This window comes from Hylaeus anthracinus, unplaced genomic scaffold (assembly GCF_026225885.1).
Source record: "Hylaeus anthracinus isolate JK02 unplaced genomic scaffold, UHH_iyHylAnth1.0_haploid 0, whole genome shotgun sequence".
NCBI classification, from domain to species: domain Eukaryota; kingdom Metazoa; phylum Arthropoda; class Insecta; order Hymenoptera; family Colletidae; genus Hylaeus; species Hylaeus anthracinus.
Genome location: NW_026533254.1, coordinates 24,071,935 through 24,088,691, shown reverse-complemented (window position 1 = coordinate 24,088,691; position 16,757 = coordinate 24,071,935). Strand labels below are relative to the sequence as shown.

The following is a 16,757-nucleotide window of genomic DNA, read 5'->3' as shown; positions in this document are numbered from 1 at the left end:
CGCAGATAAATTTTAACAACATGATGAATAATAGTAATATCGTTCTCCTTCCTTTAAATAAATTCCTTTAATTCTCGAGGATCATAGTTCGCGGAGAGTGTGAAATCATTTTCTCTTTAGCGTCTCGATTCAGAGTGTAACTATGCCGCTGACAGTTTGCCAGTTTTTGATGATACGGTACAGAAGGAGATTGCCCAACCCAGTTTTCTCGGTAGGTTTGATTTATTTTTATTACCGCTCTGACGAGTGCTGCTAGCGAGGATCTGCGTCTCAACAACCAGCGAATAAGACGCATTAAAAAAAAAAAAAAAAGTAAGACTCCAATAGAACCTCCAGTAATCCGTTCCAAGTTACGTTATTCGAACCGCGTCTCATAAGAGGGTCCCACGAATTTTTTCCAAGTACAATAAATAATTCCGATGCAAGTTGTAAAATAAAAATTTGTCCTCACTTGCACGGGTCAAAGTATTATTCAAAGTCCGGAGTCTACTGTTATCAAAAAATCAGTTTATATATATCAGTTCGGGTACTGGAGGGTTTGAGGTTAGGTCTGGGGTTAAGTCTGAGGTTAAGTCTGTGGTTAAGTCTGGAGTTAGGTTCGACTCTTCTGCACGCCTTCTGATTTCCAGTACCTTTAATACTCCTGTATCACCTAAGAAGCTACTACTAACCTGCAAGAACAGAGACCTAACCTATCTACAACGTTTGTTTTACATCTTATCTTCAATAAACTACCACAGCGAGGCCAATCGGTCTAAATTTTATCTTTACATTGTTAAGTAACCCTCAACTACCACTTAGTGTGTCTTGAGCCCTAGCATACCCCATCTAAGGAGTCATTACCAGATCTTGGACTCCCTTACCCAATTGTGACATTCCTTCAACACCATATCCTTGAGAAACTATCACAGTAGGTCCACCACTATCTAAACTCTCCCTTCACACTGTTAAGTAACCCTCAACAACCTCTTGAAGCATCTCAAACCCTCGAGCACTCCACCTAAGGAGCTATTACCAGCCTCAGCTTTTTCCAACTCTCACAAACTGAGGCTTCTGGACACCTTTACCCAACTGCAACGATCCATCGACACCACATCCTCAACAAACTACCCCTAACTCCCACTTGAAGCATCTCAAACCCTCGGACACTCTACCTAAGGAGCTATCGCCTTTCCAACTCTCACAAGCTGAGGCTCCTGGACACCTTTACCCAACTGGAACGATCCATCGACACCACATCCTCAACAAACTACCCCTAACTCCCACTTGAAGGGTTTCAAACCACCTCACACCCCACAGTCACATATCGTAATCATCAGTCTAGTTACCTTCACAATAATCACTCGCGATCATCAAACCAATCTCCGCTCTCCACTCTCCAATCTCCAATCTCACATTTTGTCCAGCAATCTTCAGGTCTCGATATCGCGAGACACCGCGAGGATCCACGAAACCATGTCACAAGTGGCGCCCAGCGTCCCCGAGGGCGTCGAACGCGAAGGACGCGGGACAGGACTTCGTCGCGGGAAGACTCGACGGAAACTTGACGGAGTCGGACGGAGCACTGCCAGGAATAGACGAAACGGAGTCGTCGTACGTCGACGTATTCGAGTCGTGGTGGTGTAACGTCCGCGCGTCGGCCAACGCACGTACACCAGGGAGCCGCGTTCTCAGATTGAGCTTAACTGCTCGATTGAGCTTGGAGGATAACACCCCGTGGACAAGCGTGCGCGGCGTGTGTCGCGGTATCGGTGACATAATTGAGGCATTCACGTGACAGGCCTCTTTTCTTCCTCTATTCTCGCTTAGACAGCGCCTGGGAGCGCTGGTTCCGCTGGCTGGAACTGGACGAGACCTTCAATGGAGGATTTGGGATTCGGAGTGGGTAGAGTACCTTGCACTCTGAGCGATTCGAACCGTTTGCTCCGAGAGTCGGAAGCTGTGGAAGCTTTTGATATTTTTGCTGATCAAGAAAATTTGATGTGTCTCTGGATGAGACCTTCACAGATGATTCTGGAATTCTGGGATTTAGATTACCTTGCAGTCGTACTCTGAGTACTTGGAATGTGCTTAGAACTGTCTGTTTTGGGAGTTAGAAGCTATCGAAGTTTTTAATACTTTTGCATATTAATAATTTCGATTGAAAATTTAATGATTATGTGAAAAGGATCGTATCCATGGAATTTTCATTGTTGTTTTTACTCAGGATCCATTCTCCATGTCAATTTGAATCGAAAAGTCCTCTTCCGTTTCACAATCCGAGGCTTCGTTACCGAGATACGAGCAGTTGAAGCTTCCAGACGCGTGGACGCATGCGCAGCGACCAGCTGACTGGAGATAGAAAATGGCGCGCACCAAGAATCACACCATCAAATTTAATTCATTTATATCTAAGCGAAAGTAGTCCAGATTGAAAAATGGTAAAGGACTTTTCGATTTCATTTCTCGCGAGGAATGGATTAGTTAATTTAAAAGGCCTATTGGTTGTGTTCTGGAACGCCATGGTAAACTCAGTAGAATGAAAGAACATCTGAAAGGCTACATTTAGGATGGAGCTTCGATCGAATCGATAAAATACATATACTAGACATTCTGTTCTTTCATAAATTTTATCAGTATTTTTTCGTCTTCTAGAAATACCAAACTAATCGACTAATAGATAAATTAATATACTAAATTAATATCTACTGTGCCCCTCGCCGCTCAACTTACATATTTCTCGTCGAGCTGTAGAGAGAATTTCCCCAGTCGCATTATTCTCAATTCCAAAATTTAGACATAATGGAGGATACGGTGCAACGTCGAGTGTTTAATAGTTTCCTACCACTATAACATGACGAATAGTGGCGAAACAGGACACCTGACTACGACGGAGCTTCGTTTCGAACTGCGACCTTAACGAAATCAATAACTTCTGGTTACCATTGCGTGGCAGAGCCCGCTAGCACGATTCGGTCGAGGTTTGGAACGAATAAGTAATGGAACAATGCTATGAATAAGTTATGGAATATAGATTAAAATTTTCATAGCGACTGGAAGGAAACCGAGGTAAGAAAGAATAAAGGGGGGTTCTCAACCACCTTGGATTTTATCCATTCATAATACAAACTTATCTAATAAATACTTGCTAAACATAACCAAATTGTAATGCAATGAAAATGTAATGGAAAATGAAGTAACAATGTTGCTAAAATAATTGCAGAATATATTCAACATACATGATGTATATTTTATACATGTGTTCTAAATCATTGTACGTCATAAATGCATAAAATCCGCAGCCTAGTGATCACAAAGGACAACTACCCCCAACAGAAAACCTAACAGAGCTCATTAAAACTCGTCATCCATTTCATTCATTTTCTTATACTTTTTTCTAGTCACACAGTTTCCCATGGCCATCTGTTTCCCATAACCTCTGGCCAGAGCATTATGTAAACCAGGCGTTGACGCGATTCTCGAGTAGAACAGACCACCCCTTATCCGCGCTGACGCAGCTAAGACCGCACGAGGCTTATCAAAGTATTTTAAGTTGCCCTTTCGCGCTTCGATGACGCGTTAAATCGCTGTTATTTCGAATCGCACGATGGACCAGGTTTTCCTCGTGTACGTCGTGTCTAAGAAAAGAAACACTCGACGTCTGAAATTTAGCGAGACGGTTAACACCCGCGATCGAGACAGATTTATTACCGAGAGATCGATAAAAATGTGTTTCCCACTTGGTTTTGAAGTACAATAAAATGCCGTAGAGTTTGTGTTCAATCTCCGTTAAATTTGTATAGTCTACGGGCGCTACTAGCTCCTTGATTTCTAAGAAATGCGTTTATCGAGGTCCTACTATACCGACTGAGTTTCGAAGGCCGTCGATCAAGTAGATATCGATATCAACGTGAAATCTAAGGTAAAAGGGATCTAAAAAAAGTTCGAGGGGAATAAAAAAAAAGAAACTCACATTCCACCCCATGGATTCCGCCAAGAAGTTCGTAGCGAGCTCGTTCTCATCCCTGTCGCTGTCTGTGTCCAAAAGCGCCTCGACTGGCTCCTCGATGCTCTCCTCCTCGCTCATGTAGTCCTCTTCCTCCTTTTCCTGAGCGTCATTTCTCTTCCTAGGAAGCGGACCTTCCGCCTGCTCCTGTGCACGAACCCTTTCGGCCAACAGCGTGCCGAGATTCTCGAAGAATCCTCCATCTGACTCCTGTATTCTGCAAATCGAACATCAACAGTTGATCCTCGCGGAAATTGCCGATTTATTTAAAACCGAAGCCGTTTTTAGTAGCATTTCTTTCATTTCCAAAGCAGCGAGCGATTGCAAAAACAAAGGAAGACATGTTAGGAAAGTTAGGTTAGGGAAGAGATGACTATTGCGATCACTCGATGAAATCATGAAGAAGACGAGAAGAACTGAAGACACGAAGAATTCTGCGCTGAAAAGATGAGAGCATCAATCGTGCTAGAGCAATGCTCAGTTGGATTCCAGCCCCGATGCCATATTAATTCGACGCCATCGCGTTGGCGTGCAAGCGGTGATTCTCCGACTCTGATCGATTCCGCTAAGTGCGTTAAGAAGCGTGTTAATCGAAATCATTGAGAACTGTAATTGTCGATTTGCACGCGCTACGGTGTGTTTAGAACACTGTTCCATCTTATTGTTAGACTCGTATTTTTCCACGGTAATTATTACGTTTGAAGTACTGAATAATTTGTTATTATTCAGAACTGTTTTTCCAGAAACCTGCAAGCATCAGGAACGCTTACGCGATTCTAAGTAAAATTCTCAGTTAAATATTTACATTAAAATTGTCATAATTGACATTTATACGTATGTCATGTTCGTTTAGAAATGTATTTTCTTTTACTTTATTTTTAAAATTCGTTTTTCCACGAGTAAAATGTTTACATTGAAATCCTCATAAATAACATTCGTACGTATATTACGTTAATTTAGAAATATATTTTTTTAGAACATAGTCCATCTTAGGTATTATAATTCGTTGCATTTACCTAAGAAAGCGCCTAACTCCTAAGCTTTTATAGCGAGCGCTGTGCATGTCACGTATAATTAGTGAAACACGCCTTCTACCTTTTGTTAACGAAGTTGTGCGCTGCAAATTTCCAGTAGAATCTCGCGACGGTCACCGGTTTTGTTTCCGGGTTTTGACACATTCGAGCTGCGGCGATAGCGTAGTAAGGATGCATCTCGTCCAACTTTTCGAAGTGCGCCATTTTTCCACTACCGCTGTATTCCCCCCAAAAAAAGAAAACACGAAACACGTGACTTGAAACGAGAACTCGACATCGTTTAGCCTTGGAGGGTGAACGAAGCACTGTATAATTGAGGTTAGGTTCGACGGAAACCTAACCTTGAATGAATAATATTTTTTTTTTCTCCAAAATTAAGCATCGATCAGGAAACTGCCGGCTTAATCGCTTTAGTGTAATTGGTGACGTGTGATGAGTCGTGCGAACCATGCGCATCATGCATTTAAATGGCGATTAATTAGACGTCTTTATCGCTTACGGATGTATGAACAGTTTACACAAGGTGTAGTTAAAGTATTCGAAGGTGAGAATAATGGTAGGTATTTTTTTTTTCTGTCGACAGCCTTGGAATAATTTAACTTTGCCCCAAATACTTTCTCATGCATTCATAAACAACGTGGTCGTTTATGTGCTCCCATTTAAATGGTCCATCCTGTGTATACATGACTGCAAAGTATATTTTACGTGTAACTGATCATCCTGCCTCTTTTACAAACTCAGTTTCCATTGTCCCAGTTACCACAAGCTATGTATAAAGTATTATATAAGATTGACATGAATCGTGACCTCCAAATTTCAATAATTATGATAAAAACCGATTTCAAAATATTAAAATTCAAGTCAGAAATGAAGGTATACTATTGTACGATGGAAAACGATCATCACCTATAATTTCTTCTATAATTTTGAATACGTATTTCGAGCCACTGCACATAAACTCTAATATATCGTCATGTTCACTTCACTTTTTATTTAAACACGATTCACTTGACGAGGAACGCAATGTGGACAAGAAAACGTGTCGTTCGAATCATGTCTGCATGCGAACTGCGGAGGTAGCAGGATATTAGTAAGAAACCATCACTGTGTCTACAAACTTTCCCACGCTTTGGGCGCGTCACGTGTATGCGAAAAAAAAAAAATGGGAAATCTGCGCAATTATGAGTATGATAAATAAATGACGTTAGATAACTTGGGAATCGAGCGTGGAAACGTTGAGATAGGTGTAGATTTCTCACGACGTTTAAGGTCGTTGCAGCAGTATATTACGATATGAATTTTTGTGTAAAAAATCGTTGAAAATGGAACGAACGAAAGTTTCCATCCGAGTACGATTAACAGAATTAATAACGGTAGATTCGAGTTCTCCTTTCGTTTGTTTTCCGAAGTCACCGAGTCTCAATTTGTTTTGATCGAAAAGGAACCAACGCCATCTTGAATTTCTTCTTTTAGCGTCGATACATCTTTCTTTATCTGGATCTCTTTTATTTTGAAACCAGAAGAAGACGTGATTCACCGAATCGCATTCCATGCTGGTGCACAACAGTGGATCGGCTCTCTAAACATGTTTCTTTGCTTGCTCTCATTTTCTGCTTTGTATTGCTTGTACTTTCGCAAATGCGTCAAGTTTCGATGGTCTAATTAAGGAATAATGCCCGGGTTAGCACGGGTTCCGAAGCAAAATAACCGTGAAACTAATTCGAAATCATGCTTGTGTGTCCCGTCATACCAAAGTAAGATGTGCCGCAACATGTAGAATCTTACGTTCGTAATGTAACCTCAATGTCGTTCGAGGAGAGATAGAAAGTCTAGACAGGATATCTGCACATTTGAATTTCTGGCTATCTGAAACTGGAGTGTCTCGTGAGCAAGAAGACGAAGGTTTATAGTGATGTAAGCCAGGAGCGACCTTCGGTGCTCTCGACCGTTTCGAAACGAACTCGAACCGACTCGGTCCGCCTCTGCTCGCGTTAATCTCCGCAGTCGCCTTATTTACGTTCGTGTTTTCACATGCTCGCGTCGGAGATCGTTCACAAGAACAAGTGTGAAAACACTGGGCACGATTAAACTCGTGGAAAGTGAAAAAATAAAAATACCAATATAAACATCTTATAAATATAGAATACGTTTCTCATTATTGTTGTAGTAATAATATTGATTCCTGTCAAATTTTTAATTTTTTAATTGTAGTAATAGTTTGTAAATATAGAGTACGTTTCTCGTTACTGTCGTAGTAATATTTAGATACTTTTCAGACACTTATTTTTAATTATATCGAAAATATCAAAGAACTATAATTATAATTACCGTTGCCTTAAGTGGAACATGTAGAGTAAATTTTCTTGGAATAAGCCTGAGGCGACTAGATTTATCACGAAGCGACCCAATTTTCTCTGTCGTCTTAGAATTCTTAAGCGTGGATGTATTACTCATCTACACATATCCAACCGTTCAAACATAAATTCTCGATCATGCGGGACATTCACCTACGCGTGAATATCTCAAGTTCCTCCATTTTCCTTATTAGCGTCTCGGTAGCCAGGAAAAAAAGGGGAATTCCCGTCTAGTTCGCTGCTAATCGTTGACCCGTGGGACTAACGTCGACGCGTGGCGAAAAAGTTGTTGAATCAACGTTCGATTGTTCTTACGATTATTCATAATTACTCGAGGAAAAGGAAACAGACCGTGAACCGTGTTTATCGGAATTGACAACAGCGTTTGTTTACAAGCCTGTGTCGATACAAAGATTTTCCATAAATAGAGGTTAGGATCTGTTATTTATAGATACTGAATAATGCAAGCGTGCAAGGCGGAACTGTTTAAAATTTTGTTCGAGAAATATCGTGTCATATTTATTCATCGAAAACATAATTTTCTAGACACGAGAGGGGTCAGGTATCGATGATGGCGATCCGAAATTTTCGTCCATTTGGTAGGAAGAGGAAAATATAAATTTCATATATTTTCGGTTTGACTTTGACCAATTTAAAGACAGCGAAAAAAAGTTCGTTTTATCAACTACGTTAGGCTCATTGACAGCCACATAACAGCTGAGACATCATAAAAGAATTAATTAGCAGCTCGTGCACGTCCCCACCGCTTGGTATCCGTTTATGGAGGTCGCTCGGAATGTAAGTCTTGTTAGTATACCGCGTGCTTCTTCGGAAGTCGTGCGCACGCGACGAAATCGTCGCATTCCGATTTTCCCCGAGTGTTTTATCGCACGTGACATCAACTGATTAGCGCCACGGACACATTTGTAACACTGAAATCGGCCCTATTATACTTTACGTAATTCCTGTCCGGTCTAAACATATATTTACTAGGTTAATTAAGCAGGCTGTTTTAATCGACGACAATTGTTTTCATAGTGGAAGGGTTATTATTCATTTCACGTTCTTGCTTTAATTAATGGAAATAATAAAGTTTCTTATACATTTTTTTAATATGGTGGATAAACTCATTGATAGATTATATTTATGCATTTATGGCAAGTGAAAATATGACTAAGTATATGAGAATGTACACGAATTCAAAAATACGTAAAATATGAATTTGCATAAACATTCACATTTTACTCGCTAGCAATAAATAAACTGAAGATAAAAATTGCCGAATAATACTTCCACCTGCAAAAATGTATAAAATATCAACAATTACACGTTAAACTGTTCAGGAGATAAATACATCCATACATCCAGGACATACATCCATTTAAATTTTCATTATTCATACGAATCGATAAAAATATGAATTTGCATAAACATCCACGTTTTACTCGCTAGTACTAAGTAAACTGAAGATAAAAATTCCCGAATAAAACTTCCATCTGTTATGTGTAATTTCATAAATGACACTCGATCCATCGTTTCCTAAACATGGCGATCGGCAAGTGCCTAATTTCCAAACACGAGATCGATCGATTAAATAGCGCCCGATGAATCATGGAACCGTTGACCTTGGGCCATGGATCTCGAGGAATCGTGACGCGCGCAAGTTACGTATTCCCGAATGACCTGGAGATGCAACTCCTCCGCAGATGTTTCCCGTACACGCGTTAGTCTCGTTTTATTAATAGCACGTGCAAGCGGTGCATCCGACCGCGTTGCTTTGCATAGCAACGGTCAAAGTGCATACAGCGAAGGAAGGGGTAAGGTGCTGTTTGGCGGGAATTCGAACGTGAAAGTTCCTCGAGGACGGTCACGTGACTTTCTAGTCTAGTAGTTCTAGCGAAACGGTGACTAATGGTATGCGGCAGAGCAAATAACTTCCTTGGAGGACTTCCTCAGAAAAGATAAGTTACGCGCTCCCCTCGAAGAAGACAGGCGACAAAGACAATCTGGATGAAGTCACCTGTTACATTTTCATCTCTGACTCCTGCATCGGTAATCACAGTGAGTCATAACATAGACTCAGTGGCGACCATGTATCTCTGTTCCTTAGACACTGGATCCAAATTTCGAAACATTTAGGTTAAGTAAATTGTGTATCGCTTGCATCTCATTAAATTCGTTCGAAGTGTATTTAAAATTGTTATTTGATAATAAAAAGTATTTCATTCACGAAATGAGAATACTCAAATCCCGAATAAAAGCTTCAGAACCTCGTCTCCCATAATTCCCAAAAAGCCCCAGGAAAACACGACAAAAATTCTCGTACAGGTGCATTAGTATTAGATGCCCTAGGTCACTTACACGATCGTCACCGAATTACACGCAAGCGGTTAGTCGCAAGTGGTTGCAAGTTAGGTCACAAATCCTCGTACGCCCTTGGAGAGCCGACCCCCATAGGCGTCGCTACCTTTTCTCGTGCTCGGTTTTCTCCTGATTTTCCTTTTCTTTGGTCTCTTTCTCCTCCACGATCTTCTGATAGAAACCTTTCCACATCGCCTCCTCGTCCATCCTGGCTGACTTCTTCACGCCCAGGTAGAGTTACGACATCCTCAACAACACTTTCTACCGCTGAAACGTCACTGCGCCTCTCGTAGCCGGCTACGCACCGTCCGTCTCGTGCCTCGGAGATTTTCGCGCAACACAAACAAGGAACGACGTTAACGCCGGTAGGTCAGCTCGAGGCAAACGGTGTAGTCAATAGCAAGGCGCTGCGCCAATTCAATCGTGATTGCGTCTTCAGCCGCCAGATGGCGGATCCTCACGGATGCTGCGTCCATTGCATCCTTTAACCTAATTCTTTTCTTTATATGTATTATAAAATCTAACTCGAGTCGGTGGGATGCTTGAAAATAGTTTTGAGGATTCGATGTATATTCATTGTATATGTATGTTCATTGTTATAGATGTTTTACAGGACCGTTGTGGGTTTTTAAGTTCCGAGGCTTCGAGTTCTGTAAGTTCTGCATTTTAGCTCGAGTAGTGGATTAAGGAGATCCATCATTGCGATGACATCTCGAGGTGCGCTCTTCGAGGTGTGCCAGTAGAAGAGTAGAAGTAACTGAGATGGTTTCAGCGAATTCCTGTGAGTGTCGTTGGCACTTGAGTTATTAGTTTCACATTATTTACATGTAGAATTGATTTTTGTAGATTTTTCAGGTGCGGATGTAACGCGTTGTTTAATGTCCTGTCCTATACGCAAGCGTAGGTTCGCCATTTTCTTCATTAGGGACGCGGTCTACCTGCCCACGCCGCCATTTTTATTTTGCGCCGTGCATACAGTTATACTTTGATACATTTTAATTATATCAGATCAAATTTCTGTATGAATATTATCAGAGGACAGGAATTATAATTAATAACTAATATTTAGGCACTGGAGTATTCGACTCTGGATAACAGGAAGAAAAAGAAGCAAAGGCGCAGAGGATGACAAAATTCCATTTCACGCAATCTTTGTTTCTATTTTTACGGTTTCACCTCATATTTCCTGGACGTTATCTGGCGTTACTCACTTTTATTGTGCTCCTTTATCTTTGGCCAATATTTTTCCACGGATGCTGTCGCGGAACAATATTTACGAACGCCTCCGGCTCTAAAAATCTTTGTCACGCGTGACAAAGCGGCGCAATATTTCAAATCGACCTATCGGAAACGACTGGACCGCCGGTAGAATAAAAATATATATAGCAGAGGCAATTCAGCGAAAATGGAAGAAACTGGAGAAACGCGCTACGTCCGCCATGCTTCTCAAAACCACCCTCCTACTAATTCTAGGTAAGAATAAATAAAAGCACCTACGACAAGGATTCTTTAATTGCTACTTCTTTTAAACTGCATACAGGCGTCGCCACACGATTATCGATTTCCCAACGCCTCGATGGAAACGATTCCATCCTTCCCCTGACAAATGTGCGAAAGGAGCCCAACGAAAACTTCGTGCTGGTCAATCCAAAGCAAGTGCAGCCTCTGGAGACGACGATTCGTCGCTTCCTGTCCAGGGTGGCCACGCCTGTGAAGAGACCTATCGTGCTTCGATCCAAGAAGAACGATCTCCAATCGACCATTCGAGAAATGTGCGACTCCGTGCGCAAGAGACTAATGCAATTTGCGAATGACTGCGGACTGACGACCACTGTTAGAAGATACGAACAGGATCCGAATAACGTTTCGCTCTCCGAGGACTGGTTCTCCGAGGTTTTGCTACAGGGGGCGTACCTCCTGCGCGATCTAGGGGGCATGATCAACGAGATCGAGGGCGGAATCGATCAGTATGTTGGAGAACGCAATACTACGCATGGTATCAAGGTAGATCCGTGAGATTTTAATCAAACTTTACTTGATTGTTGTTAAATTCGCCACGGCAGTTTTGTGAGAACAATTTTGTAATTTTAACACAGATTCTTATCCCTTAAAGAGCCCTTACGGAGTTTGTTCAATTTAAATCGAAATGCATATTTGGGAAGTTGCTGGAAATTTTATATGCTATAAAAGCTGAAATTGTGAACCATTTAAAAAAATTTAACAATCATTGACCGTACCGTAACTGAAATAAAATTCATTAAAATCTGAAACCGAAGGAGGAAATAGTTCTTTAAAAAAGTTTCTCCCTTAACTCCTTGTTACTCTGAGTTTCTGAGTAAAGGTTTCATAAAATAATTCCCCCTCCAGAAACCATTCGAAGAAGATGGCCTCCAGTTCCTGGGTGTCGTGTACGACACAGCAGACTTTGGCGACAGGCTATCGCAGTGCCTCATGCAGATGACGAGCGAGGGCTACAGAAGACCCTTCAACCTCAACCAAGCTATCTTGGAAATCAGCAAGAACCCGCCAGGAATCGCTTTGCAGACTTTAAAATCCAACTTGGACAAGGCTTTACTCAACGATTCGAATAGAAATCGACGCCCACGAAGGTCCTGGAGAGTCTACCTCTGTCACGCTATTATTAAGGGCGAAGGACTCCGTTTGGAGGATTGCATGCGCGAGCTGCAGGGCCTGGAAAGGTGTCTGCATGGGTTGCAACAACGTTCTCGGGGTAAGGAGAAAGCTGGCGAGAGGAGCTCGTGGTCGAAGGCGATCCAACGGTTGAGCGATTGCAAGGTCCGGGTGGACGAGCAGGGGAAGGTACTGGTGTCCTGCAAAGCCAACCGTGGAACGGCTAGGACGATCAAGCAGAAGATGAGGTACGTGTTCGAGAGGATCCTGGATAAGAAGATACCAAGACGGTCGCCACTGCATAGGGCTGCCAGTGATCTTGGCGAGAGTTTGTCTGGGAGCAGGTTGGGACGCAGGTTCGTCGACGAGCTGTATCAGTGCTTTGGGATCTACGACGATGGCCTGAGGAAGCTGAAGAGACTGGAGGCTTCCAAGGCGAAAGACAAGGCGGCTGTGGCGAGGTTAGATAGAATTACCATTAGATATATCGTTGTTTCTGATAGATCTTCAGGAATAGAAATCGAAACTTTACCTAAAAATCAGAAGGTTTGAGGGTTTTAATTTAAATGTTGGCTTCCGTCCAGGCGCAAGGAAATCTCCAGAGCGCTATGGGTTTACAAACGGGGAGTATTCATGAGAACATTTGGCGCCATTGGGAAAATGCATCGTTCTGCTACCGGGCTGGAGACGTTCCTCGTGAAAGGGATCACTGTGGCCCTCAACGAGACCTGGCAGAGCCATGTGAAGATTCTGTCCAGCATGATAGAGTGGATGACCAAGCTTATGGAGCTTCACGTAGTTGGAAATGGTGGAAACGGGCAGACGGTGTTGGAATCCAGCGTGGAGGTTGAAGAGTCGAACGAAGACGAAGATTCCAATATGGAGGAGAGTTCCGAGGACCAGTGGGGACGGACTTTGGCTCGATCCAAAACTGGTTGGCACAATTTCTCGACGTTTTCGTATTTAAATCAAATTTTATGACATTTAGAAATCAGAGTTCTCCTTAGAAATCATAGTATCCTTTATGAATTAATTTAAATTGATGTTGCAGAGATTATGAAAATGGCGGACACCTCCATGAAGGACTTAATGGCGACCATGAATCGCGTGAGCCGACAGAAGAGCTCTAATAACACAAGCATGCTGGCGAGCCTGGCGAATAATCTTCTACTGGTCACGATGTTTATGGAAACCATGGGTTTCGTTTCCACTTTGTTCTGCTTTGGACAAGCCAATAGCGAGGCAAATTCCATCATTTCTGACGACCGGTGGGAACGCACGCGTCGATCGCTGGTCTCTTTGGATGAACGAGAAGATATCGAGTTATCTTCAGAGGATCGTTTGTTACTTGAATTTTATGAAAATAAGACGACGGTGGTCCTCAAACGTTAAAAAATTAACTCTCCAAAATGTAGAAATGATGCAACTTCTGGTGCTTGGGAAAATTGTAGTCGAGTGTAAATAATGAAAATAGAAATCCAATCTTGTGTATCTCATTGTAATTTACTGATGTATTTACCGAATAAAGAAATAAAAATTATTCTCTCTGTAACTAATTGTTTCTTTTTTTATCAAAGATATTTTATAAATATTTTTTCCGGATTTGCTCCAAGTATTTCTTGCGATTTATATAATCATGACGTTTGAATTTAATTTTAATCGTGTTTATTATATAAACATCAAAACATTATCAGTGATACATAAAGGAATAATAATTTAATTAAATTTCCCTTCTGGGATTGTAGATATATTCTCAATATTTTCTCCGTTACTATTAATTTATTATCAAAATCAATTATACACAACTATACTTTTTAACGATGCCATAAAGATCCACCGTAAATCATTGATACCGTTTTATACATTACATTTTGTAACGTGACCAAGGTACTTGCAGATATCGTTGGCAATAAATTTTGCAGATACATTCAAAACAAAAAAAATTCCCAGAATGGATCGCTGCGACTTTTACAGCTTCCGCAGATGCAGAGCGTTCGAGTTTGTCGCATTTGTTCAACATATTCGCCCCGGGAAGTAAATAGAATGCGCGTGGGAGCAGCAATTCTCTACTTAACGTGTAAGCATTACTTATCCTGCCCAATTGAGTCTTTAATTTATTTTTTAAGCAACATAAAATTTTGTTCCAGGTCTGGCGATATCGTCGTACATCGAAAATGTCTCTTGCATGGCCAATACAAAAATAATTGGAGGACGAGCTGTACATATAAGACAGCGACCATTCATGGTACAATTAATTTATTTCTTTATATATTTGTATTTGATATTTTTATATTTATAATAATTTCCAGCTATCTTTGCACAATTCTCAAAAAATTCATTCATGGTAATTAATTTATTTCCTCACATACCTGTATCTAGTATTTGTTAATTAACAATAATTTTCAGTTGTCTTTGCACAATTCTCACGGCTTCGTATGCGGCGCCAGCATACTGTCCCGAAAATGGGGAATCACCGCCCTCCACTGTGTGTAAGTTTCACGGTCGGCGCCATATTAACTTCGTTTTTCGCGTAGCACATGTGCGTGTCGTTTAATTAACGATCGTATTGATTATTCAGGATTTCAGAGGGGATAACCGATTATTACGTGCGAGCCGGGTCGAACACGCCTTACGGGGGATCGTTGCATAGGTTCACGAAGGTGTACGCGTACAACGACACCACGTTTCCGTATTGGTTTTCCAGTATGTTCCATCACGACATCGCCCTCTTCAAAGTGTGGCCGAATTTTCGTTTTTCGAGCTCGGTTCGACCTGTTCGATTGCCGAGCGAGTTCAGCCAACCGCCTCCTAAACTGTACGTTTGTGGCTGGGGTTACATTGATTTTCGAAGCGATGGCGACGTGAGTATCTTTCTTCTTGGTCAGTGTGCTTCGAGGGTTCGGAGTTCAGATTTATCCAGAAATTTCGTTTCCGAATCGCACAATTTTTTACATATTTATTGTTACTAATTTTTTGTTTATTATTGAGGCATTGAGACACTTTTTATTATTACTATTATTAGGCAATAGTCAGCAGGGTCCTGATGGGTGTTTACGTTCGTCGCACGCCATACGAAATCTGCATAAACGAGGCACCGGAGTACAAGCTACTCGTGAAAGAAGAACGACACATCTGCTACGGACAACGCGGAAAGGATTCCTGCTATGGAGATTCCGGAGGCCCTTTGGCTAGCAGAAACACCATTTACGGCGTGGTATCTTTCGGCCAAAAATGTGGCGTAGTGTCAGGGGTTTACGCCAGAGTCTCCTACTATCGAAGCTGGATTAAGCGAGTCACGAAATTGTAAGTGACCAACGAAGGAAAAGAAATAGAACCATCGTTTTTAAAAGTATACATTGTAAATATTTTCTCGATGTGTATTCGTGGGAAATAAATTTAATAGATATGAATTTAAGGGCACAGCATTAAAGAAATAAAGCTACTGTTTTAAAAAGTGTATATGGTAAATATTTTCTCGATGTGTATTCGTTGAAAATAAATATGATAAATATGAATTTAAGGGTACTGCATTAAAGAAATATTATAACTATTAAGAAACTATTATAACTATACTATTATAATACTATTATTACTATTAAGAAACTGTTATAACTATACTATTACGATACTATTATTACTATTAAGAAACTATTATATAATACTATTATAACTATTGTTTTAAAAAGTGTATATGGTAAATATTTTCTCGATGTGTATTCCTTGGAAATAAATATAATAAATATGAATTTAAGGATACTGTAGTATCGCACAGATAAAATTGTCTGAGTTAATTAGTGATGCACACGTTACGGAAGATATGGAAACAATGGTTTCCAGGAAAGACAGAAAGCCGTGACGAATGGGCAGCGTGGACCCCGTGTTCAGGTTCGATGCACACAGGAAGTCCATTACGCACGTTCTGCGCAAGATCCTGCCGCGCACACGGACACACGGCGCACGTACCGTGTACTTAGGGCTGAATGAAGTTCGAGGCCCTCGGGTAATACGTAATTACTTAGAAACTATTGTGCACGTCGCTTGATAATATCGACACGCATAACCATCGGCGAGGGAATCACCGTTTTCGATGAAAACACAACGTGAATAAGAAGAGACTATCCTGGTGCAATGCTAATATCGTTTTTTAATTACTTTTTTAATTAACGAGGATGTCGTTCAAGAATCTTCCCTTCTACGATTAACAATTGTTATCCTCGTTATTAAACCGTTAATACTGGTACGAAACCTAACTTCAACTTTTATCTACCACGAATACTATTTCAATTTGTTTCATTTTGTGGAGATATTTATTAATTCCGCCAATTTGGTCAATTCTCTGGTTATTATTTGCCAATTGACGCGACGTCTACGTCTTTCGAATTACAGTCACGT

At 41.1% G+C, this 16,757-nt stretch overlaps 3 protein-coding genes across 8 annotated transcripts in view; 2 read left to right on the top strand and 1 right to left on the bottom strand.

Moving 5' to 3' along the window:
• The window catches only part of LOC128895676 (protein unc-13 homolog 4B-like), a 32,625-nt gene that overhangs the window by 12,014 nt on the left and 3,854 nt on the right, over window positions 1-16,757 (bottom strand). The window contains exons 1-3 of one of the 6 annotated variants that reach the window (XM_054158469.1): window positions 9,841-10,102; window positions 5,081-5,236; window positions 3,953-4,202 (exon numbers count right to left, since the gene is read on the bottom strand). In XM_054158469.1, coding sequence (XP_054014444.1) covers window positions 3,953-4,202; window positions 5,081-5,236; window positions 9,841-9,941 — 507 coding nt within the window. In that variant the 5' untranslated portion in view covers window positions 9,942-10,102. Of the gene's footprint in view, window positions 1-1,328; window positions 1,740-3,952; window positions 4,203-5,080; window positions 5,237-5,925; window positions 6,092-9,840; window positions 10,103-16,757 lie in introns of those variants that run through there. The other 5 variants (XM_054158478.1, XM_054158487.1, XM_054158508.1 and 2 more) reach the window with 5 other exon arrangements.
• On the top strand, window positions 11,077-13,911 carry LOC128895708 (uncharacterized). The gene is made up of 5 exons (XM_054158548.1): window positions 11,077-11,207; window positions 11,275-11,738; window positions 12,102-12,826; window positions 12,950-13,299; window positions 13,417-13,911. Exons 1-5 carry the CDS (start codon window positions 11,174-11,176, stop codon window positions 13,755-13,757), a joined length of 1,914 nt encoding a protein of 637 aa, XP_054014523.1. The 5' UTR covers window positions 11,077-11,173; the 3' UTR covers window positions 13,758-13,911.
• Window positions 14,346-15,938, top strand: LOC128895715 (trypsin 3A1-like). The gene is made up of 5 exons (XM_054158559.1): window positions 14,346-14,442; window positions 14,513-14,610; window positions 14,772-14,854; window positions 14,944-15,226; window positions 15,388-15,938. Exons 1-5 carry the CDS (start codon window positions 14,349-14,351, stop codon window positions 15,670-15,672), a joined length of 843 nt encoding a protein of 280 aa, XP_054014534.1. The 5' UTR covers window positions 14,346-14,348; the 3' UTR covers window positions 15,673-15,938.

Excerpts from the sequence above, each read along its gene's own strand:
- LOC128895708 (XM_054158548.1), top strand. The coding sequence starts at position 11,174 with ATGCTTCTCAAAACCACCCTCCTACTAATTCTAG. Across the intron at positions 11,739-12,101 it reads ATACTACGCATGGTATCAAG|AAACCATTCGAAGAAGATGG; the intron begins GTAGATCCGTGA and ends TTCCCCCTCCAG. Across the intron at positions 12,827-12,949 it reads GACAAGGCGGCTGTGGCGAG|GCGCAAGGAAATCTCCAGAG; the intron begins GTTAGATAGAAT and ends GCTTCCGTCCAG.
- LOC128895715 (XM_054158559.1), top strand. The coding sequence starts at position 14,349 with ATGCAGAGCGTTCGAGTTTGTCGCATTTGTTCAACATATTCGCCCCGG. Across the intron at positions 14,443-14,512 it reads AGCAATTCTCTACTTAACGT|GTCTGGCGATATCGTCGTAC; the intron begins GTAAGCATTACT and ends ATTTTGTTCCAG. Across the intron at positions 14,855-14,943 it reads ATCACCGCCCTCCACTGTGT|GATTTCAGAGGGGATAACCG; the intron begins GTAAGTTTCACG and ends TTGATTATTCAG.